General features: G+C 36.5%; 1 protein-coding gene across 5 annotated transcripts in view; it reads left to right on the plus strand.

The window, feature by feature from the left end:
* NAALADL2 (N-acetylated alpha-linked acidic dipeptidase like 2) overlaps positions 1-17114 on the plus strand; it is a 1374776-nt gene extending 1357662 nt beyond the window's left edge. For all 5 annotated transcript variants that reach the window (XM_060171978.1, XM_060171980.1, XM_060171981.1 and 2 more), the window contains one exon: positions 11045-17114. In XM_060171978.1, the coding sequence (XP_060027961.1) occupies positions 11045-11243 (199 nt within the window). In that variant the 3' untranslated portion in view covers positions 11244-17114. The remainder of the gene's footprint in view (positions 1-11044) is intronic.
* The last annotated feature ends 8265 nt before the right edge of the window (positions 17115-25379 follow it).

The following is a 25379-nucleotide window of genomic DNA, read 5'->3' on the forward strand; positions in this document are numbered from 1 at the left end:
CACCACAGAAGAGATCCAAAAGGCTGAGAAAAATATGAAGAAAATGCTTCAAGTCATTGATTGTCAGAGAGATGCATATGAAGACAACCATGAAATACCACTTCACTCCTGTGAGAATGTCACACACCAGAAAAGATAGTAGCAACAAATGCTGGAAAGGTTGTGTGGACAAAGGAATTCTCCTGCACTGCTGGTGAGAATGTCAATGGGTCCACCCTCTGTGGAGAACAGTCTGGAGAAGTCTCAGAAGGCTAGAAGTGAACCTAGCCTATGGCCCTGCAGTACCTCTCCTGGGGATATATCCTAAGGAACCCAACACACCCATCCAAAAAGATTTGTGTATACCCATGTTCATAGTAGCACAACTTGTAGTAGCCAAAACCTGGAAGCAACCCAGGTGTCCAGAACAAATGAGTGGCTGAGCAAGTTGTGGTATATGTACACAATCAGCTATAAAAATTGATGAATATGGGATAATCTCGCTCACAGGCAGAAGTTGAAAAACAACATCAGAAGAGAAAACACTAAGCAGAACTTGGACTGGAGTTGGTGTATTGCACCAAAGTAAAAGACCCTGGGGTGGGTGGGTGGGAGAGTTCAGGTCCTGCAACACGATGGCGGAGGACCTAGTGGGGGCTGTATTGTTGTGTAGAAAACTGAGAAATGTTATACATGTTCAAAGTATTGTATTTACTGTCAAGTGTAAATCATTAATCCCCCAATAAAGAAAAAAAAAAAGTCCTTTAGAACTTAAGCTTTGTTTCTAATTCTTTGGCTAAGATCACTTTTCTGATTCTTTTGCATACCACATAGAACTTGATGATTAATAAGTACTTCATAAATTAACCTTCAATTATTTTCCTTAATTTATTCTAACTTTATTAGTATTATCTTCTTCAGTAATCTTGGATTTATTTAGGTAGTTATTATCATGCTGTTTTTCCCATCCAACCATGGAACCTTTCAGGTCTATCTAACCTTTTTAAAACAATTCTAGAAAAATCTAATGATAGCATCTGATTTAATCATCTTAATACCTTTTATGAAGTTTAACAATCATTTCACTTATGGCCAGTTATTTACAGAATTTGTCACTCCAGGTCTTAGCTTCTGTATGGTTCAAAATTTACTTAGTGATGTTGTTTTCAGAATATCAGATTAATATGTCTACCAAGACATTTATAGAGTATGGAACACAATTTAAAGTTGACTCTGAATCAGATGTTCGGTGCCAAGAATCAATTACATTTCTACCTTCCTCTTTAAGGTCACAGACTGAATGGACATACTTAAGAACTGCATGTACTATTTTGTCCATATTAAACATTAGACTTTAGAAAAGAAGATGCATATGGATTAGTGTAACTGAACTTGCTGTAACTTCTTAATGCAACCGAAGTTTGAAATTAAGTTAGTTATTTTAAACACTCGGTGTTGTTTTTGCCGGGCTATGTTGTTTTCGCCGGGCTGGCTTCACAGGCGGGTAACAGATGACCAGGGACTCATGGTTGAGCTGTAGGCAGTATCTCTTTATTCATGCAGGACGCAGCACAATCTAAGACGAGCTGAGCTAAACTAAAGGTACAGTACTCTAAAACTCACAATGCTGTCTTTATATATACTTGCCAAGTAGGGTGGAAACAGGATGTGACATAGAGAGGGTGGAGAGAAAAGTGACTGGTGAAAATCAGTGTGACAAAGAGGGGGCAGATTAGGCGAGAATCCTATCACTGAACCACAAATGCCCTGGAGGGAGGGTGGAACTTGTTAACAGTGGTTATGTAAATAGAATGAAGTGGTTATGTAAATAGAATAGTGTTAAGCAGGGGGGATTTAAACCAAATGAAACAGAAGGGGTCTCATGCATACCAACAACTCGGGTTGTATTTCAAGTGACACATATCTTGCAAAAGAGCTAATTGATATCAATGAGACATAGTTATTTATGGAACATATACATATTTTATAATTGCCTTCTTTATGTATAAGTTAATTAAGAACAGATGTTACCATTGCTTACAAAGAGACCACACCTAGCGAAGGGGAACTTTACCAGTTATTCAATTGATTAGGCTCATACAAAGAAAAACCTAATGGGCTTAGAATACAGAATCTAACTAAATGGAGTAGAATGCTTTAATCTACAAGCCAATAATTGTGAGTTCCTTTCATTTTTTTTATAGGGGGCGAAGGGGGGGGGATTGAGACCACAGCTCTGGAATTTCATTCAGTGCATTAGGGCCAGGCTTGAACCTAAGTTATGTATAAGGCAAAGCAGCTCACTATCACAGTTGATCTATTTTACGAGCCTTCTTCCTTTATTTTGATAAATTTGATAAAAAACACATTTTTAAAATCTCTTCATTGGTTACCTAAAGAAACATATGAGTTATTAATAAGAAAACAGGCTGATTATCTTTAAAATATGTTGTACCCCTCCTACCCTATGGTTTTGTTAATTAATCCTTTCTTAAATAAAAAAAAATTTAAAAATATGTATTTACTTATTTCACATGAAGTAGAGAGTCTCACATGGAATAATAAAAAAAAAAAAATACGAAGCACTCTTCCAGGGCACGTAGCACCAGACATCAAACTAGGAGCATCAAGCCAGCAAGTGCCCTGCTCTAGTAGTTCAGCTATTTATTTGTTAGCAAATTTAGTTTTATTTATTTTTCATTGTTATGAGAAAAAGAGAGAGAGAACAAAACACTAGTCAGTTCTGGGATATAGTGATGCTGGGGACTGAACTGGAAACATCTGGGACTCCAGTCATGTATTAATAATTTGAAGTAGAGAATGTTCTAGAAATAGGACTAATAATGATCTTTTTTCCTGTGGAGCAGCCACAGGAAACAGCCCCCAGCACCACCATAAACCAGAGCTGAGCAGTGCTCTGATCTTTCTCTCTGTATCTCTCTCATTAAAATAAATATTATAGAGGGCCGGGCAGTGGCACACCCAATTAAGTGCACATAGTACTATGCAAAAGGGTATGTATATGGACCCAGGTTCAAGCCCCCACACCCCAACTATAGAGGGAGTGCACTTCATGAGTGGTGAAGGTCTGCAGGTGTCTATCTTCTCTCCCTCTCTGTCTCCCCATCCTGTCTGAATTTCTCTCTGTATTATCTAATAAAAAGAAAAGAAAAAAGAAAAAAATGATTACCAGAAGCAGTGAATTCATAGTGCCCGCACTGAACCCATCAACTGGAGAAAAGAAAAACAAAAGGAAAAGAAACGAAATACAGTATGTAAAACAGAATGTAGCATTTATTTTAAATACCATATTGCTCAAAAAAAAGAAACAAGATTAGGTGATTCTGTCAGAAAAGCAAGAGAATACTCTTAGAACCTTGCATACATCTTTCCTCAGATTGCCAAGTAGTTAATAAGGTAGCTCCGCAGAAAGAACATAGGACTTGCATGCTTGAGATTTCAGTTCATTCCTGAACTCTGTATTTCAGAGCTGAGTGGCACTCTGGTCTCGGTCAGTCGGTCGGTCGGTCGGTCTCTCTCTCTCCCTCTCTCTCTCTCTCTCATGATCAATAAATTAAACTGAAAACGAAATGAGACCAGTTTCATTACCAAGTTGGTCATCTGCCCATTGCTGAAGGAATCTGTTTGATAATAGAATTACCTTATACTGACTTACTGGATTTATGTTATCTGAATGGTGATTATGGCAATTGGAAACAGATTAGCCACACTGAATTGAAGTCATTAGAATCTACAATGGACCTTTTTCTACAAACCATAGCATATAAGGTGGACAACACATAGAGTAGCTATAGAGTTTAAACTACTACTACTCCTAAACAATATAGAATATAATTGGAAAGGATGTATGCAACATATGCCAATAACAGTGTTTTATAACAACCTAAATCTTACAGAAAATAAAGTCCTTTTGTAAAGTGTAAAATTTGCTAGTTTTATAACAGATAATAATCTAAATGATACTCTAATAGACATTTTAAGCTACTCATTCCATGATTGACTTTAAGGATATGCTACAAGTTTCTCTTTGATATTTTTGAGTGTCTACCACTTTTACTTACTCATATTACCTATTTAATAAGTGCTATTGAATGGAATTAAAAAATCAATATTAGCTCAATTCCTCACTTTGTTTAAACAAACTCTAAATTGTAAACTTTTTCATTTTGAATGACCTTTGCAAAAAATAGTTTATATTTTTTCATTTTCAAATCAGAAAAGAATTTAAATAGCTAAATTATTTATATTGGCTGGTTTTGTGGCCTTAGCATTACTGTTTAAAGGTAAGAAACAATGATGAAAGGAAAATGTAAATATTTGTGTTATAGATCATTTAAAATGTCCACTATATCCTTGTTGATTACATACTTAAGCTAATTGACAAAGGACCTACAGCATATTCAAAAAAGTTATCTTTGGAGTGTGACAAGTTCTCCCTGTTCAGGAGTATAAACTGAAATGCTAAAAGGCGAGATGAAAAGAAAATAGTAATGATAAAATTAAAATAAAAGCAAGAAAAAAATTACATGAATGCTAAAAAAAAAATGGTGGAAAGTATATCCAAATTCCAGAAGTACTAAGGATGGTATTTGTTATTGTCTAATTTCTGGTCCCCCTTTTATATTAATGGAAGGTTTTTAAGCACAGATAAACGCTTTCTTTGTTGAAGAATGAAGATTAGGATTCCTTAAGAAATTTAGGATAGGGGTGAGGTAGTGGGGCACCTGGTTGTGTGCCCACCCAAGTTGCAAGGCGCAAGGACTCAGGTTCAAGTCCCCAATCCCCACCTGCAGGGGGAAAACTTTGCAAGTGGTGAAACAGTGTTATAGGTGTCTGTCTCTCCCCATCACCATCTTCCTTCTCAATTTCTGACTGTCTCTATCAAGTAAATAAATGTAATACTTTTTAAATTCAGATTAGGGTTTCCAAAGATGCATACCTCTGACATGAATAAGCACTTGAAAAAAAGCAAATATATTATCTAATATGATACATTATCTATGAAAATATATATGATCTAATATGTACATATATATTAGAAACGTATAGTATACATATATATTAGAAACATATTATATATATATATATATATATATATATATATATATATATATATATATATATATTAGAAACAGAAAGAAATTGAGAAGGAAGAGGGACAAAGAAAGAGAGATACCTGTGGTCCTTTATCACTTGTGAAGCTTCCCTGTCCCCCTCCTGCAGGTGAGGACTGGAGGTATTGAACCCAGGTCTTTGCATATGGTAATATGTGCTCTCCACCTATTGCACCACCATCTAGTCCCTAGAATAATTAACTTTAAGCTGAAGTCAGTTATGGCCATATGAGAAACATATAGACACATGGACTCACTAGCTTTAGAATGCACATCTATATTTATTTCTGGGCTCCAGTATCAACATAATTCTATTGCTCCTAGAGCTTTTTCTTTCTCTCTTTTACATAAATTGTGAGACACAGAAAGATAAAGAAGCAAAGCGAGAGGAGAGACGCTGTTGCACTGCTCCGCCACTCATGAAACTTCTCCCCTTAAGTTGCTCACAAGTAGTAGCTGAAGGTTTGAAGCTGAGCTGTGACACTTGGCAATGTGTGCTCTACCACATTGTGCCATCTGCCAGCCCCAATGCCGGAGCCTTTGTTATACTCTACCACGAAATGTCTTTAGGCTCAGTTTTCTGCAAATTGAGTTTATAGCTTCATGGTGCCAATAATGGTCTTAATTCTTATTCTACTGTAGATGGTATACAACACATTCTATTTAGCTGAAAGGGTATTTCTACAATACACGGTCTATTTGTGTATTCTGTGAATTCTCATAGACATAGCATGCAACTCATTTTTTTTTCTAGAATTGATAAAAATACAGTGATCTGCTGTTATCTGGGGTATAGTTAGCATAATACTTAAAAAACTTTTGAAACTCTTATATAAAATAGAGCTGCCATTAGGTCCCTGTACCAAGGCAATCTTGAAAAATATGGCTTTAGGTTTTACTATGACTTCATTTAATAGTACATCTCCATGGAGAATAATAAATGTTAATGTCAATTTAGAGTGGGTGTTATTCCATGTCCACTTCTGAATATAAGAAGGGACATTTGAAAGGGACGCTTCATTTCCATCATTAATTTGTTAATTCACACAAAGTGAAATGACTCATGAAGACTCTAGATACACTTGTTTCAAAATCCTTTCTTCCTTCCTTTTTTCCTTCCTTCTTTCCTTCCTTCCTTCCTTCCTTCCTTCCTTCCTTCCTTCCTTCCTTCCTTCCTTCCTTCCCTCCCTCCTTCCTTTCCTTCTCCATTTCCCTTGCTTTAGCTAAGAGGAAGGCAAACACTAGAAGAAGAAGCTAAGAGGAAGAGATCTGTCAGTTGAGTAAAGATGCTTCATCTCCTTCACTGGTACTGCCTGGAGTTATTAATTACTTTTCTGCATTTGCCTCTGCTCTTTCCTGGTCACCGTGCTGTGTCATTGAAACAGACCCATTAAAATGAGTGATGTGTGTTGTAATTTCATTAGTGTCATCAATAATGTATTACACTTTCCTTTTAGTAGTCTCTTTGTGTTGTGTGTGGGTCAGGATGACTGTATGAATTACATTTATAAGATTCAAATTGTTATAGATGAGGGAAGTAGGCATGATGGTGGAATTAATGTTATTTTAAACACTATAACTACAAAAATGATTTCAATTAAATAAAATTTTAATTAGGGCTGATTCTCTACATACCAAACTGAGATGCATGTTGTGGGTATGCAAATAGGTGATGATTTATTGAATTAATAACAGTAGATTCTCTCTGCGAGAAAACATTTCTGAATTGGACTAAGGCAGGTACGTGTAAGAGTAGAAATATTTCTTTACATGGAAATGCTTCAAGTGTATTTTTATACTTCTTCCAAACTTTTTTTCCTACCAGTTTGACTGACCGTCAGTCTGCTTCTAGTCTGCCCTACTCTGAAAAATGTGGGTCTACTGCTTTAGACAGAAGTATTTTTGTAATTACTCTGATATAATAAGTAGTATATATTGTTGGTATCTTTTAAATCCTTTCAACTCAGTTTCAACATTTGTTCCATTGCAGGGGAAAATAAAGAGGATTATTTTTTTCCTTAGAAGCTCTCATCTGAAGCACTGACCTAATTTATATATTTTTAAAGACAGAAAACATTTGCATAAATGCTCAAAAAATCTCACTTTTTTAAAGTTTTTATTTATAAAATGGAAACACTGACAAGACCATAGGATAAGAGGGGTACAATTCCACACAGTTCCCACCACCAGAAGTCCATAGCACATTCCCTCTCCTGATAGCTTTCCTATTCTTTAACCCTCTGAGAGCATGGACCCAGGAACATTATGGGCTGCAGAAGGCGGGAAGGTCTGGCTTCTGTAATTGCTTGCTCAGTGAACATGGGTGTTGACAGGTCAATCCATACTCCTAGCCTGTCTCTCTCTTTCCCTAGTGGGGTAGGGAATGTGCTGCGTTGCCATGTACATGATGAAGATTGGAAAATGGCTCCCACTGCACTGAAGGAAGCTTCTCTGCTATAATGCTTTTTACTCTCTGCCTCTATGTAAAACAAAACAAAATTTATTTGTATATTAAAAGTAGTATTTAAGTGAGGTTTTTCTCTACAGACAAAGCCATGATTAAGCATGCAAGAACGTTCTCAGAATTATAAAAACATGGAAATGATATGATGGAATAGAAAAATAAATTGTATGATAGCATGTGAAGACATAATTGTGTTTTTACTCTTTGTTTTCTACTCAGATATTAAAACTAAAATAATATGCTACCTTTTTTGGAAAGGACTTCAAATACAGATATACTTTTTATTTATTTTTTAAGATTGTATTTATTTATTAATGAGCAACATAGGAGGAAACAGAGAAAGAACCAGATATCACTCTGTTATATGTGCTGCCAGGGATTGAACTCGGGACCTCATGCTTGAGAGTCCATTGCTTTATCCATTGCACCACCTCCCGGACCACCAGATACACATTTTATATAAGCAGGGAAATACGTGTTCTCCACATAAATCACTGCATAAAAGAGAAATTTGAAAATGAGATACTTCTGAAGCCCAGGAGGGAAAAAAATTGAAAAACTAAAAAAAAGCAATTTTTGTTATCCCATTTTTTTAAATGTAAAGCAATTTATTAAGGTTAAAAAATCTATTAAAATAATGGCCAGTGAAATTTGAGGTTCTGTCAGAAGCTAGTCCAAATGAAAGTTTTCTCTTAAATTATGATAAAAGTGAGGCTAGACAATGAAGCACCTCATAGAGTGCACACATCACCTTGTGTGAAGACCAGACTCAAACCCTCTTCACTCCTACCTGCAGGAGGTAGTTTGACAAGTGGTGGAGCAATGCTACAGGTGCCTATCTTTCTTTTTCCCTCTTTATTTTTGTGTATCTTAAAAGTGGAGGAAAAATGTATTTTAGCCTGCAATAATGGAGTCATTCATCATGTAGGCTCTAGCCATTCTCTCTGGTGACAAAAACTAAAATGTAAATAAAAAGGAGCCAGTGAGATAGCTCACTTAGCTAGTGTGCTACATATAAACAAACAAATAAAATCATGAGTGTGTCCTATTATAGTTGTTGATCTCCAACAAGAATCTCACTATCTGTAGTTTTATGCTGATTTGTATCCAGTGTGAGTAGAAATGAGTGTTTATCTTGCATAAAAGCTTGCCACAGCCTACTGCTTCTTGCATCATAAAGCATATGGAAAAAATGTGTTTAGCCCCTCATTGAATTTCAAACCAGAAAAGAACCATTTCTTTTCACAGGACTTATTTACAGTCATTATAAAACTATGTAAATGTGTTGTTTACTGGTTAGCAAAAAATAAATGTTGGCACAGCAGACCCTACTGCATTGGTCTTTAAGACACATGAGTATTGTTTTTGCATTGAGGAATACCATTGCATTTCCTAGGTTTAGAGTTAAACATTCTTTATCAGGTTATCATTTTATTCTTCCATATTATCTTCTAGATACTTCCTAGTAGTTCTGATTAAATTTTATTTATTTAAAAATATTTTGTTTACTTATTATTGGATAGAGAGAAATTGAAAGGGGGAGGTAGAGAGGAAAAGATACAGCCCTGTTTCACCACTCATGAAGCTTTTCCCCTACTCATGGGGACCTGGGGCTTGAACCTGGGTACACGCGCACTGTAATGTGTGTGCTTAACCAGGAGTGCCATCACCTGGCCCCTGAAATTTTACATAAATATGTTATATATAATACTCATAAATTAATTGTCATGGTGGGATTAGTTCTGTAACCTTTCTGAGCATATTAACGCTAAATTGAATATTAAAATATTTAATATCTAGTAACTATAGACTCTCTGTTTAGGAGTTTGTACTATGACTGTAGATTTTGAAATGTGGAAAGAAAATCACCATAAAGCCCAAAAATCATTAAGCATATTCCTCATAATACATTAACTATAGTGGAGCAACTTGCTTCACAGGTATTTCTGGACAATAAATATTATAAGTTTGGTTTGCACACATGCTGAGCAAGGAGTGGAAGGACTTAGTAAAGCTCTTAATGTTACCTATTGTGCTCCTAAATTCTGGAAATATATTTGTCATGGAATAATTTCTTTTTTTAATATTTATTTATTTATTCCCTTTTGTTTCCCTTGTTGTAGTATTTCTTTATGTCGTTGTTGAATAGGACAGAGAGAAATAGAGAGAGGATGGGAAGACAGAGAGGGGGAGAGAAAAAGAGACACCTGCAGACCTGCTTCACCACCTGTGAAGAGACTCCCCCGCAGGTGGGGAGCCAGGGGCTTGAACCGGGATCCTTATGCTGATTCTTGCGCTTGGTGCCACCTGCACTTAACCCGCTGTGCAACCACCTGACTCCACAGAATAATTTCTAATTAAACATGAAACTGATAAAGTGAAGGAACAGTCAGTGCACTCACCTATAAGTGTTGGGAAAATGATTATTTTTATCATAATAACTTAATTTTTCTCATTGATAAAATTGCCCACAAGGAGTACTTGAAAAAATAGAATAATTGAAGTGTATCAAATAAATTTTGTCCTCAAAATATTTAATTATTAAACCAGTTTCATTTCATCATATATATATATATGCATATGTGTGTAGTGTTTATATGTACATTTTAAAGTGTTCACAATGGGGACAGGGTGGTGGCTCATCAGGCAGAGCACACATGTTATAGTGTGCAAGGACCTGGGTTCAAGCCCCTAGTCCTACCTGCAGTGGGAGGAGCTTCATAAGTGGTGAGGCAGGGCTGCAGGTGTCTTTTTTCTCTGTCTCTTTCCCTCTCTATCCCCCCACCCATCTCAATTTCTCTCTGTCTTTATAGAATTTATGGAATTTCATTTAGAAGAACTCCTCTGTTTTGCAAATAGTGCTTTATTCTTACATTGTTGGGCCCAAAAAATTTGATTTTCTGACGATTATAAGAAACTTTTAGTTTTGCCATTGTGAGTGCTTCACTGTTCCAAGTACACTTTTTTCAGGTAAAGACAGAGACAGATGGAGAAAGTGAAAAACACCACAGCACTGAACCTTCCTCCAGTGCAGCAGGGAGCAGGCTTAAGCCTGGATCTTGTACATGACAAAGCAGTTACACTATCCCAGTGAGCTATCTTGCCAACCCCACTATGGAACACTTGATAAGTCTATGGCCATTCATTCATTAGCAGTCAAGAAATGTTGACTGTGCTTTCACAATTTATTCTTTATTTAATGCAAACACAAAGCTTTCTTGGAAACATCTGTTACAGTGTTTGATGTGAGAATACTGTTGTGGGAAAATTAAGTGGGGGGGGTAATTGCATAAAGAATGTTCTGCTTTGTCTTGCACACAACCCAGGTGTGAGAGCAGGCCTCACTACATTGAGGGAAGCTTTAGTTCTGTCTTTTCTTCACCCTTACTGTCCATATCTGAAAAGAAGAAGAAACTAGCTTTGTGCATGTAATGTTTACATATCCTCATTTTTTTTTTTTTTGTAGAAATATCCTGTATCATCTCGACAAGAAGACACGCCAATTTTCTATCCTCCTGGAGGCTCAGGAGTACTGCCAGTCACTTGGATCAAATGAAACGCTCCAAAAAGCCCTGTCAGAGGTGCTGAATAGTATTCATTCAGCTAAGGTTTATTTCAAAGCAGGGTTGAGTGTATTCGAGAGTGCCTTGGATGGAAAAAACTGAGCAAACTCTCAGCATTCTTAAAAGTTTGTTTACATTTCCTGATGCAAAAGCTGGAATCTAACCAGATTATCTGAAATTGAAGACTCCCCCTCATGCCCCCCTCAGCCACAATGGATTTGGGGACAATTGTGAAGTCATTATTATTAGATTGTATTTTAAATGTACATATAAGAAAAGCATTTTGCACATTTGCTATTTTTCATATATCTGACTATATTAATGCAAATTATTGGAATAATAACTACAGTTTATTAAAATCTACTGTATTTTTATATCTAACAAACATGTTGGGGGGGGAGGTCCAAGAAAACATGGAAAGTCTTTGCTCCTATGGATAGACCCTGTAGGAAAAGAAGTCATTCTCTATTTTAGAGCTATGTGACCTAGTTTCTATAATGGAAATGGATAGTTAATATGGTTTCAAAGTCACGTCACTCGTAAGTGTTCAGTATGAAGAATTCAAGTATTCTGACTGAGTGATTAGTTGGCCAAAACCACTTTGAATATTTCTATTTTATGTAATGAAGTGCCTGTTATTATCAAAACTAGATGTAGTAATACACTGGTTATGAAATTGTATTTTTTTAAGTATTAATGAAAAAAAAAGAGCCATAAACATTCCAGGGGGAAATCTCAAGGTAACTGCACAGAGCAATTTAAATGCAAATTTTTCCTAACAACTTATAAGGTGACTAGCTTTGAAACCCCTAATTTGCCTCAGTTGATTTTGTAAAAAAAAGTTACGAATGATGTATGTCTTATGAGGGAGAAAATAGTTCATATTTTTTTTCTGTATTGTTTCTCTTAAAAACACTGAGACAAAGTTACTCTAAAATGAAAGTGTCTTACATGCCTCCTCTTCTTTATTCTTATATCTTTACTGAAACTCCTTTCTTTCACAGAATACCATATAATTTCCACAGGACAGGAGCAAAGCTTTGCTTTGAAAACCCAAAATATCTTTAAAAGCATCAAATTGCTATTTCTGTCACTAACAGAAATGACTTAGTATGACAGAAATAGCTGTTTTGATCAATGAAAATCTCTAGTTCTATGAAGAAGCTTTTGATAACGTTTCTTTCTTGATGCTTAAGTGTGACTAAAATAAACATGTAAAAGAAACTTCATGATTCTAGATTCATGCATAAAATACAGTGTTGTCTTAAGAGTACATCTTTCCCACACTTGTTTTTTTCTCTCCTGTGGAAATGAAGCATTTCATGTTGACATTGTCACTGAGTAACTCTTACATCCATTATCCCCTCAACGTGTGTGTTCTTTTGATTAGGTGACATGGTTTAAAATTGTGGTTTGTCCTTAGAAATTGATTTGAAAAGTTCCGGTAGCCAATAAAGTGATTCTTTTTAGGGAACATAACAGGATATTTCATGTGAAGTTTCTCTGACGTGACAGTAAAATCCACTTATCCATAGACAGAGTCAGAGGAAAAAGCACAGTTCAGGTTCCTGTGTTTAAGCCTTCACCTCTTGTGGTTGGTCATAAACCCAGTCTTGTTTTCAAGCAAAGCTAGAGTTAAGGGAAATCAGTATGGATTAATTGATTTGTAAGGGTCAGCTCTTCCTACTATAGATGTTTACATGCTCAAGGCAAGAAGGATGATGGAGGCAATTAACTAGATAATTCAAGCAGAAATCCATTTTCATCTGAACTACCTGTGTGCAGCTCTGAAATTTCTTAAGCCAATATACATGTTTGCTTGAAAATACTTTCCATGATGAAGAATATCAATAAGGGAGGGATAATAGGGCCAGACCTCTGCATGATCCAGCATGAGCAACCCCTTTTGGTGTGCAGAAATCCATGGTAGAAGGAAGTTGGGAATATACACGTTACCTGGGTGAAGTAAAAAAATGAAAGTATTTACACCAAAGGATCTTAAGATTTAATTAAGTTTCTATATAGTCATGTTCTAGAAATTTCCACTGATATTTATATTTTATTTTTATTTAATAGGACAGAAAGTTATTGATATTTGAAAGGGAGACGGGGTGGGGGGGAATAGGAACCATCCTTGTGTATTATAATGTGAGAGTGCTCAATTGGCCCCACTTCTCAATATATTTAAGGAGGAAGCAATACTTGTCAGTATATTTACATAAATTGGAAAGCCATAATAACATAGGAACCTAAACCTTTTATATCGATGGAACTGTTAAAATGACATGTATCATTGTATCTCTCAGTGAAAGGATGTAGACATAGCTAATATCGGTACTTGCTACATACCGAGCACTGTCTTAGTCTTTTTCATGTATTTAATTTTTCCTTATTGAACCCTTACAACTGCCCATTTTAAAAATGAGGAAAATTGATTGAGTGACATGTCCAAAGTGCTAGAATTAATAAAAGTGGCTGAGGTCTATTGTTGGGTCTCTGGCATTCAGTCATTTCTTCTCTATACTAAGTAGCGGAAAACACCAGAGAAATGTATAGCAAGTGATACAGTTGACAACATTAATACATTACCACAATTTCCTCTGCAAAATGCATAAACCATCATTTCACTGTAAAGAAAACAAGAGATAAAAATTTTAAAAAAGAAAAGAAAGAAAACAAGAGCTGATAATTTACAACCGCAATTTCATACCATTCCTATAAAAAATCAAGATAGCTAAATTGACTTTAACATTAAATACAAACATAGCCTGTTATAACTTGCCCATTGAGAGATAGGAATTACAGATATTAAGTAAATAATGATTTGTAACTAATGATGGAGAAGCACCTCTACTTCAAATGAAGAATTTAATTATCTTCACAGTAAATTTGACCACATCAGTTTGACTGAGCCAAATAGATTTTCATGGAACATGCTGTAGTCAGTGTAATTAATTACTCCAAAAGTTAAGCTTTCTCTGAGGGTAGAACATTATTGTCTCCTCATTGCTTTGAGTCTGTTTAAATGTGCATTCTCTTCACAGAACCACATTTTTTTTTATTTTTTAGTTTAATCTATTTATTATTGGGTAGAGTCAGAGAGAAATTGGGGAAGGGAGATAGAGAGGGAAAGAGACAGAAAGAGCACACCTGTAGCCCTGCTTCAGGAATGATGCAACTTTCCCCCTGCAGGTAGGACCAAGGGCTTGAACTTGGCTGAGTCCTTGTGCATCATAATGTGTGTGCTTAACCAAGTGCACAACTACCTGCTCCCCCACCCCAGAACAATATTTTAAATTGCCAATCCATGTAGAAGGGAAATTGGTCCATATTTTCCAATGTAAATGTCAGTAACCAAAGCCATGAATATGACCTAGGGGTAAAAAAAATGTTGTTTGGGACAACTAAATTTCTAACTTTAGAAAGCCTCATTAGAATCTGCAGTCCTGAAAGATCCTAAATGTTTCAGTGCCCTATTAAGTGCAAATAATTCTGAGATATAAGATTTACTTCATGCAATTCATAAAACCAAATGACAAGAATCCAGGAAGAGAGGGGTGGTTAATGTGCAAAAAATATCTTTAACAATTTGCCTTTTTTGACCATCATTATACACAAACTGTTTTTTGCTTTGCAGGAATACTCTAGCAATGGAATAGGAATAGAACCCTCTGAGAAGTAACTAACATTTATTCATTTCAATGTATATTTATCTGTTAAGTAATCAAATTTACATTACCCTTCAAAGCTAGATACTAATTTTTTAACAGGTCCTGAGATTTCCAAGAATCTAGAGATTGTCCTTATTGTGAGATGACTTATTTCTTAAGAATACTTATAATCTAATATTCAGATTGTGCCTGAATTTACAAGCAATGAATCAAATTTAAGAAATTTCAGTAGTGTTAAAGAAAAAGAAGCTACTTTAACCTGCAGTCTATTTCTAGAAAGACTATTGTGCTTGAATTAGATAGTTATATATGATACTTTGAAGTTTTCCATAGCCAACCTGGCGATTTTGATATTTTCAACCAAAATCCAATTGTTGAGACCAAAGACATGCATGGCTACTCTAGTTTCGTAAACAGACTTCAGCCAAGAATTAACTTAGGAGCAACTGACTCTGTCTATATCCAAAGTTTTGTTGAGTATAGACAGAACCTAACAGTATTTTGTATAATTCCTTTGATATCTTATTTCGATAAGCATTGAAGTGATATTTCTCAGATGGAAACAGATTTTATTTTTTAGGCACTAATTAACATTCACAACCACAATCTCCAAAGAACCACACAGTTGTCTGTACTTCACCATATGTAATGTGCTATATTCCAGCAAGCACAAAGATTAATATGCAATCATTATTTTGAATTATCATGTTGCATAGAAGTAAGTGTCTGTCTTTTGTTCTAATCAGAATGCAAACTGGGTATCTGAATAGAATCTTGACTATAAAGTAGAGGTAAATTCTGTATTTTAATAAACAACATATACTTTACAATCAAAAAGTGTAATTCATTATCTAACCTTCTCAGCAAGTATAACTCCTCAATTTCTCCTTCAAAGAATCTTTATTTGCTACATTATTATGCAGATAGACACTATACAGACTATGTTTTATCTTTTGAAATTCTCAGCCATTTCCAACTATTCAGTATATCTGATAGTGATTAATTAATACAAATACTAATTATTTGTTTGCTGTTATATCAAGCTATACCAAAAGTACTACTTTTTATGAAAGTCAGATAGAAAAAATGATAGTACTCTATAAAGATTATTTTTGATACATCTGTTTAATAAAAATCAAATTCATGAGCTAAATATTTTATACTTAAATATTTATACACTATCACAAGTTTTCTTTTTGCAATTTAGTTAAGTATGAAACCTATCATTGGACTACAAAGATGTGAGAAATAATTACATTTGGAAACTGGGATAGGAAATGAAGAGTTTAAAGGCAACGTACCCTACATGTACCCTACTTGATACATTAAGAATTAATAAAATTTTGTTCCAAAAAGCCAAAGAAGCTTCTAGGACACATTTAAGGTCTTATTTTAATTTTGTTAGACATTGAGAATGTTAGCACATCTTTTGGATAAATATATATGTGGTTAGGAATGGGAAATGATATGCGATACATTTTTTAAAGCTTGTCTACTGCATATTTAGATATAGACATTTTAAAATTCACAAAAATTTTTAATAAGTAAAATGCCTTAATTGTGCAAGAATGAAAAATAAGTAAGCAGTAGAATCCTTATAAATGAATTTGAGATAAAATTTGGAGGACACCTCTTCAAGTAAATGTTCTTTGATTCAAAACAAAAGTATCTCATGTGTGTCATAGTTGCTAAATTGCACTGAACAGTTGTTGGTTGAATGTTTTTCTAGATAAAGGGTACTGTGTGATTCACAGATGTTTTCATTGTACATAAAGATCACTGTTACTGTCTTCATTTGATTTTAATGGCATTAATTTAGAAGTTTGCATTTCTTAATTTCTAGGTAGTGTTAAATGTTGAATTTTTTAATGTATGGACTCCTACCAGGAATTTAGTAGCTTCCGTGTTTAGATCTAACAATATCTCAATTTATTTTATAACCCACCGTGTATTACATGACTAAATATACAGTTTACTTAGGAAGGTATGTTGTGATTTGAGGTGAAAAAAAATGGATTGGTACAATATCCATTGAGAATATGAGTGAATAATTTGTATTTCATATGCTTAAATATTTGTACATAATTAAAAATATTATGCTATGAAATGAAGGTATCTTTTAAGAAAAATATTCTGATTAATCAATCCAATGAATATGTAGCTTGAATTAGTAAAGTTTAAAACAACCATTTAAGTCTTAAATACAAATGAAAATCATTGTTGTTTTGTCCTTTGTTATAACAAAATACATGGTATCTTAAACTTGCAAAATAAATTAGTCAATGACACTATTCATAATTTATCTTGGTATAATGTGTTTGTTTTTATTTTAATCAATCCAACTGGTCTCACAGGAACTACATAATAGAATTCTGTGAGAAATATTTGCTATTCCAAGGAAAGTGGCAGGAAGAAAGTTATTTTAGCCATCTAGATATAGAGAAATTTCTTTTTTTAATTTTTTTGTATTTTCCTTATTTTTATTTCTTTATTTTCCTTTTTTGTTGCCCTTGTTGTTTTATTGTTGTAGTTATTATTGATGTCGTCATTGTTGGATAGGACAGAGAGAAATAGAGAGAGGAGGGGAAGACAGAGAGGGGGAAAGAAAGATAGACACCTGCAGACCTGCTTCACCACTTGTGAAGTGACTCCCCTGCAGGTGGGGAGCCAGGGGCTTGAACTGGGATCCTTAAGCCGGTCCTTGTGCTTGATGCCACATGCGCTTAACCCGCTGCACTACAGCCGGACTCCTGAGAAATTTCTTATCAATAACTTTGCCCCTAGTAAAAGATTATTCTGTAAGTTAAGTTAAACATTTCTACATTTTTAATTGATTTAACATTGGTTTACAATATTATAAGATTTTAAGAATACAGTTTCATATACACATGCACATACACGTACAGGTATATGTGAGTGAGTGAGTGAGTGAGTGAGTGAGTGAGTGAGTGAGTGAGTGAGTGAATGTATACAACTCACTAAACCTGACAGAAGTCCTTATACCATCATAGTCAATGTATTACATTTGGTATATAGTGCATATTATATTTCTTGACCAAATAAGAATGAATGTATTCAGAGAATATTTGCTAAAATTATATAATGTTTTTTCTTTTTTAAATATTTTCTAATTTATTATTACTTTTCTTATTGCTGCCAGCATTGTCACTTGAGCCGGCCTAGTGCCAGCACTACAAATCCACTGCTCCTGGAAGACATTTCTTTTTATTTTTTTCTGTTTTGGATAGCACAGAGAGGCATTGACGGGGGAGAGGGAGATAGAGGAGGGGAGAGAAAAACAGACACCTGTAGATCTGCTTCACTGCTTCCCCACTATAAGTGGGTAACAGGGGCTCAGATCCTTGGGCATAGTAACATGTGCCTTTAACTGGATACACCACAACCTGGCCCCCTATTTATTATTTTTATATTTGAGAGGGCAGAGATAAATTGAGAGGAAAAGGGAGGTAGAGGGGGAGGAAAAGAGAGCTGCAGCCACTTCTTCAGGCCTCTCGCTTGCAAGTGGGGATCAGGGATTTGAACCTAGGTCTTTGAACATGCTGTGCACTCAGCCATGTACACAGCTACCGGACTCTCAGAATCTTGTCATATTTTAATCTTGACCTTCCATTTGTGTTTAATTACATATTTTCCCAGCATATTTGAACTCTGTCTAATTAATATTTATAAAGTCCTGATTAAAGAAAAAACTTCAGTGGTGTAAATTATTTCCACATTAGCACTCCTTTTTATCAATATTTATTTATTTGATTTGATAGGGCAGGGAGACAAGAAGCGAAGGGGAAACAGTGAGGAGGAAAGAAAAAGTCCTACAGTATTGTGTTATTAGTTGTGAAGTTTTCCCCCTACAGGTGAAGAATCAAGGGTTTGAACCTGTGTCCTTGCACATGGTAATATGGTGTTCAGCCTGGTACACCACCAACCCCAGCCTCCAGCGCTCAGCGCCCCTCACTGTTGATCTTCCCTGCCCATTAGAAAAGATTTTTGTGGAACTAATGATAATAGCTTAGCTATGCATGCTATGGGTGTACGCAGGTTTTGAGTCCAGGTCCTAGCACACGGGGGAAAACACCTGACAGACCCACTAAAAGGGAATTTCAGTTAGCAAAAGTAAACACACTTTATGTGTTATGCAAATATACTTAAAATTCTGAGGGTAATATGCAGATACAGCAGTCATAAAAAATCACTGATGACTTGTGCTTTTGTTAGGAACATGGTGGCAACTTAGTTGTTATTGTTGTTATTATTATTATTAGTTAAATCATCTTAGAATTTAGTAGAGAGTGAAGCCTGAGCACTACACTCACAACCCAGCACTGGGGCCTGAACTGGGAGCCTATGACATGCATATCCTGTACTCTAGCAGTTCAGCTATTTCACTGGTCTGTGTTGGTGTCTTAGCTTTTAGCTCTCCCACTTTCTCCTGAAAAGATATAAAAACAGAAAAAACACATGCACAGATTATATACTCAGTTAAACTTGAAGAACATTTATATAGACAACAATCAACTTTCCTTTTTCTCCAGACTGAGAGGGACTCCAGTGTGTGTTAAAGCAAAATCAAACTGTCATCAGGCTTGTGGTTTAGAAGGTGTGACAACCTCTCCTTGGGAGAAACCAAACAGTTTCATTTGGAGTTGACTCACTAAGGCAGAACCTTCCAAATGTGCTAATAAGGACCTCAGACATTTGACTTGGCAGACTAAGCAGGGGAGTTTGTAGTGGAGTCCATCTCAGTGTTGGGTCACTTTTCACTTCATTACTACAGTAAAAGTCATGCCCTGGTGATATTTTCTCTGGCATTTTCTTACATGCAGTGTGTGATTGTTGTGTGTTCTCACCCCCACCACAAATATTCATGAATGTTCTTGGGAAAACTCCTAAATATGTGTAGACAAATTAACTGTTTGCATAAAACCAGAATCCCCTTTCTTTCTCTGAAAGTTTACCAAGAATATCATCCCTCAAACCAATAAGCCCCTTTATTTTTGTGTATTTTTATTATTCATTTATTGGACAAACTGAGATGAAAAAGGGGAGTTGGGGGTGGTGGAAGAAAGAGAAGCATGTGCAGCACTGCTTCACCGCTCATGAAGCTTCCCACAGCAAAGAGGAGTAGGGACTTGAACCTGGGTCCTTTTGCGTGGTAACATATGCATTCTACCAAGTGTGCCAACACCTGGCCCCAATAAATCCCTTCTTGGTGCCAGGGAATGAAACTAGAAACCCCCCCCCAAAAAAAAAATTTTAGGTATGAAATTCTGGTGAGTAAGCTGTTATGCCATCTAGCCATAAACAACTTTTTATATAGTTGTTCCAGAATTTTTGTTTTTGCTTTTGTCACCCCCTCTCCCCCACCCAGCTTCTCTGCAGCTGGGTTCGAATACATGACAAAGCTTCCAGGTGAGCTATCTTGATGTTCCCTCTTGGGGATTCTTGGAGAACATTCTTACTAGATGTATCCAATTCAGTGCCTGAAGGACTCTGATTCCAGTAAACTATCTAAGTAAGTACTGCATAACTAATGAGCAACTGCCTGAGGAGAGACACAGCTCCAGGGCCTTTAACCTTTGTAACCTTTGATATGGGAGAGGCTCTTGGATAACATCAGTCATTCATTTGCTGAGTTTAAGCTTGCTATCTTTAGATTTAGTTACCACACCCTACCATTTAAGCCATTTAATCACTTACCCAATTGTTTATTCAACTTCCTGCCCAAAGCTACCTCTTTGTATCTGAAATCCCTGCTATTTTGTAAACCTTTTTTTAATAAAGGCACTCTGGCCCTTCTCTATAGCCTTTGAGTAATCTTTTAGGTATCAGCTCCAAATTGCAAGTAAGTAAGCAAAACAAGTGTGGCTGGTGCTTCGGAGAAATGCTTACAGGTTGTTGAAACTCAGACCTTCTGAAAAATATACACAACCCTAAAGGAATTGAAAGGCTCATTCTAAGAGGTAAGTGCTATGAGCTCAAGCAAGATAGAAATCAGCTCAAGTACTGAGGTAAGTGTTAGCGAGCATAAATCAAACCACCATCCACTGTAAGGAAGCAAAGATGTTTATTGACGAATTGCAATCCGGGCCGAGATGGTGACTGGTGTTAGTCTACCAAGCTCGACCCCGAACAGGGCTCAAGCCACACAATTTATAGGAATTCAGACTACACTCAGGGAGGGGGAGCACATCACCTTATCAACCTACATCCAATAACAGGCTATAGCAAACACAAGATCCAATCATTTCAAACTTAGCAAAAGCATGATCCATTCAAAGCAAAGCGTGGGCTAGTTTCAAATATAGTAAGATCACACAACCAATAGAATTCAACCAGGCAGGGTTGCCACATCCTCCTGCCATCGGCTATGACCACCCATCCGGTAGACAGCACACCACAAAGTCGGTGCAAGGTCCTGATAAGGCTTGTCCCCATGCAGGGTCCTTCGAACAACTTACAAGACAATGGGTGGCCTTCACTGATTAGGTCCTGATAAGGCTTGTCCCCAGGCAGGGTCCTTCGAACAATGGGTGGCCTTCACTGATTAGGTCCTGCTTATTCAAGGGGGAAGGGGCAAGGAATTTTCCACCTCATACTACAAGCAACTCATACTAAAAGCACTTAACAACTGCATAAAAAGGGAATTTCAAGGCTACTGTCTTTTACAGTAAGAACAGAGAACAAACTTAAAGATCATTTAGGGAAGTCAAAAGATGTACTGCCCAGAAAACAACCAGATGATATGACGGGATGTTGGGCTTCTGTTTATGCCAGCCTATCAGAAAACCAGAAAGAACAAGGCAAAAGCACTTCTGAGTCAGTTTTGAGAATCACATAGTGATGTCATGTTGTCAGAATAAAATGCTCCATTGGTTAACAGAAAAGAGTTTGGAGCCCTGTAGAACTATTTGGTTGACCGATCCTGCCTATTTCTCTTTAGATCATGTGCTCAGAGTTCAGCTAAATCCAACCTAGCTAATTATGAGAACAAAAAAGAATATGCATAAAGTAAATGAGGAAAACAAGAGTGCAACTTTTCTGTAATTAAACTTATGTAGAAATGTGAGGGTTAAAAATAGGTACAGGTATAATCAAGGGAAAAATGGGTATAGGTGTGTATTTAAGAAATTGCTAACATAGTTCAGAGACCAGACCCAAATGGTGGTTAGGCAGGGGAACAATAGAAAGGTTAAAAATTAACCAGACCCAGTGTAGGAATAATGTTAACTTTCTGCTTCTGTAAATCCCGCAGCTTTCAGTAAGATAGGATGTTTGTTTCTGGGAAAACAAGATGTTTTCTGTACCAAGATGTGGTGCAAGCCTAAAAGCCCCCCAAATCATTAGATTTCAGGTAAACGAGCCAAGTCCTGGAACCTGTGAAATACTATTGTATGTAATCAATGCTGGCATATGCTGCAAAAAGTGTAAAAAAACGCTTGTGGCCTTGCTTTGACGTTCAGTCCTTGGGAAGCTCCTGTGTGAGTCTTCCTTGGGCTGGACCCTCAGCTGAGTAGGCTTAAATAAAATTCATACTCAAGCACCTAACTTGGTGTGGAGTATTGTCATCTCTATGTGGAGACTTCTATCCCATTATAGAAAGAATTCTTTGTTCCCTACCAATGAATTAATTGTTCTATTATCAGTCCACCTGTCCCCTGTAATCATCATAGGGGCTAGGTGGTGATGTGCCTCGTTGAAAACACATTACTGTGCACAAGGATCTGGTTCAAGCCTCAGGTCTCCATCTATTGAAGGGAAGCCTCACAAGCAGTGCATCGGGGCTGCAAGTGTCCTTTTCTCTTTTTGTCTTTATTTTCCCCTTTCCTCTCAATTTCTTTCTGTCTCTATCCAAAATAAATAAACAAATAAAATAGATTAAAAAAACATCATCATGAGAGGACAGAGGAGAAAGGAAGACAAAGAAGAAGACTTGTCTCTTCTTCCCCGTTCTGTTCCTAGGTGTGTATGGACCAAAGTTATGGGGGAGAAGAAATCTTTGAATCAGGTTTAAGGTTGTAACTTTGAAAAGTATAAAATGAAAACTCAAGTAAAATGAGATTGTTTTAACAGAAGTGAAAGAAAAAAATAAGCACTCACACAGAGATGCCCTTTAGGAAGCCCCTGATTCAGCTACTGATGGGAATTTGACAGAGCACAGTGGGAAGTAATAATTGGGGAAAATGAAAGTTGTACTTTAGTCAAACCAGTCATGTGATCTCATTTGATTTCACAGCATGGTGTACATGTTTTAATATTATCTCCATTTTCTGGGCAAGAAAGCTTAGACTCAGAGAAAGTTATGCATGGTAATAAATGAACTAGTTAGTATACAAACTAACATCTTCCAAGTTCAGATAATATGTTCTATTGTGACTGATTAAAAAAAATTACTTGCAGTGCCATTCACATCATTGTAAACACAATAAAATTTGCTACATCCTTATGTTTTAAAGTCCTTTTTAAAAAAAGATCTTTAAGCACTAATTTTAAACTTTTTTTTTCCTTGTTGCTGTTGTTGTCAATGAATGTCACCAGGCCTTCTCTGCTCTAGTCAGACTTTCACAAATAAAAAGAGACAAAAGACACCATAGCACCGTAGTATCTTCCAATGGAGTTGTAGCAGTGCTGGAAACTCAACTGTACACATGGTAAACTCGGTGTCTTTCCAGGTGAACTGTCTTTTTGGTTATACTGGGGATTAAACTTGGGACATCTGGTCACAAATTCATGCAAATCATGTGCTCCTAATATATTGAAGTCTCTCCTTGGTTGCCACTTCTTCTTCTAGCGTTTGCCCTTCTTCCATAGCCAGTCAACAGTGTCAGGTTGAGCCTGATGTAAAGTTTCGAGACCTCCTTTGAATCTGGAGAGGTGGCAGTCGTTGACTGTGTGGGTCATAGTCTGTCTGTAGCGGCAGGGGCAGTTCGGGTCGTCTCTGGCTCCCCAGCGATGGAACATAGTGGCACACTGGCCATGGCCTGTTCGATAGCAATTGAGGAGGGCCCAATCATAACGTGCTAGGTCAAAGCCGGGTTGATGCTTGCAGGGGTCTGTGACGAGCATGTTCTTTACCTCAGCTGACTGCCAGCTCTGTTTCCAAGAGACTGGAACAGAGAAGTTCAGTGTAGGCGTAGGGGACCAGATTGGGTGACGAGACGTCAAGCGTTGGACAGGGTGGGCAAAGATATCCGCGTATATTGGTAGGTCCGGTCGAGTGTAGACGTGGGAAATGAACTTAGATAATGCTGCATCCCGACGAATATCTGGCGGGGCGATGTTGCTAAGAACTGGCAGCCGTGGAACCGGGGTGGAACGGATGGTTCCAGAAATTATCCTCATGGAGGAATATAATTTGGAATTGACCAAGTGGACATGGGGGCTACGGAACCATACTGGGGCACAGTATTCTGCAGTGGAATAGCATAATGCCAGGGATGATGATCGTAGTGTGGAAGTGCTCGCGCCCCATGAGGAGCTGGCCATGGTTCAGTGGCTTTGGTTGCCACTGAACATTTGTAGAACTTATTTTTAGTTCATTTATATTATTGCTTATATGCCTGTATTAGTAGGTGTCTTAGCAATGAAAGCTTGGCCTAATTCTTCCTTACATGGCTCATATTACACAGTACAGTATTTTGTACCTAGTAAATGTTCAACTTGTCTTGAATTAAATAGCATTAATTTTGAAGCTTTGTTTAAGTATCTTAAAAATGAGGGTATGGAATACCTAATCTACATTTGATCCTCAGCGTCTTGTGCACAAATTTATTATCAAGTAAGCTATTTATTTTGAAGAATAAATTGGTACTAAATATTAAAGAACTTAAGGGTAGAAAAACAGCATAAATATTCATGTAGTAAATGGAATAAATTCTACTGAACCACAGGAAAACTTTGGAACTTTCATTCCCTGCCTTGAGGTGAACATTGTTTAATGCAGATTAATGGGAAAAGCCTAGCATCTTCATGAAGATAGGCATTTGCTATTTCTTGTAGGGGTTAATTTACACATCCTCTTGACTGGGACACACAGAAGTTAGACATTACTCTGGGTCTGTTATGAGAATGTTTCTGGATGAGATTAACTTTTGAGTTAGTAGCCCTACTAAAGTAGATTGCATTCCCATGACATGTAAATTGGCTTTTTTTAAAAAAAAAATATCTATTTCTACTGGGGGGGATTAATAGTTTACAATAAGTACAGTTGTTGGTACATGTTTAAACTGTTTTGAGTTTTCTGCACAACACTTTCACCCTGAGCCTAGGTCCTCTGTTACCATCATGTATCAACACCTGAAAGCTCATCAGCCCCCCTGCCCCAGAATCCTTTACTTTTGTGCAATACACCAAAGCCAGTCCAAATTCTACTTTGCATTTCCTCTTTATGTTCTTATTTCTCAACTTTTGTCCATGAGCGAGATCATCCCATAGTCATCTTTCTCTTTCTGGTTTATCTCACTTAACATGATTCCTTAAAGCTTCATCTATGATGAGGTGAAGGTAACTTCATCATTTTTAATAGCTAAGTTGTATTCCATTGTGTATATAC

Source organism: Erinaceus europaeus, chromosome 14 (assembly GCF_950295315.1).
Source record: "Erinaceus europaeus chromosome 14, mEriEur2.1, whole genome shotgun sequence".
NCBI lineage: Eukaryota > Metazoa > Chordata > Mammalia > Eulipotyphla > Erinaceidae > Erinaceus > Erinaceus europaeus.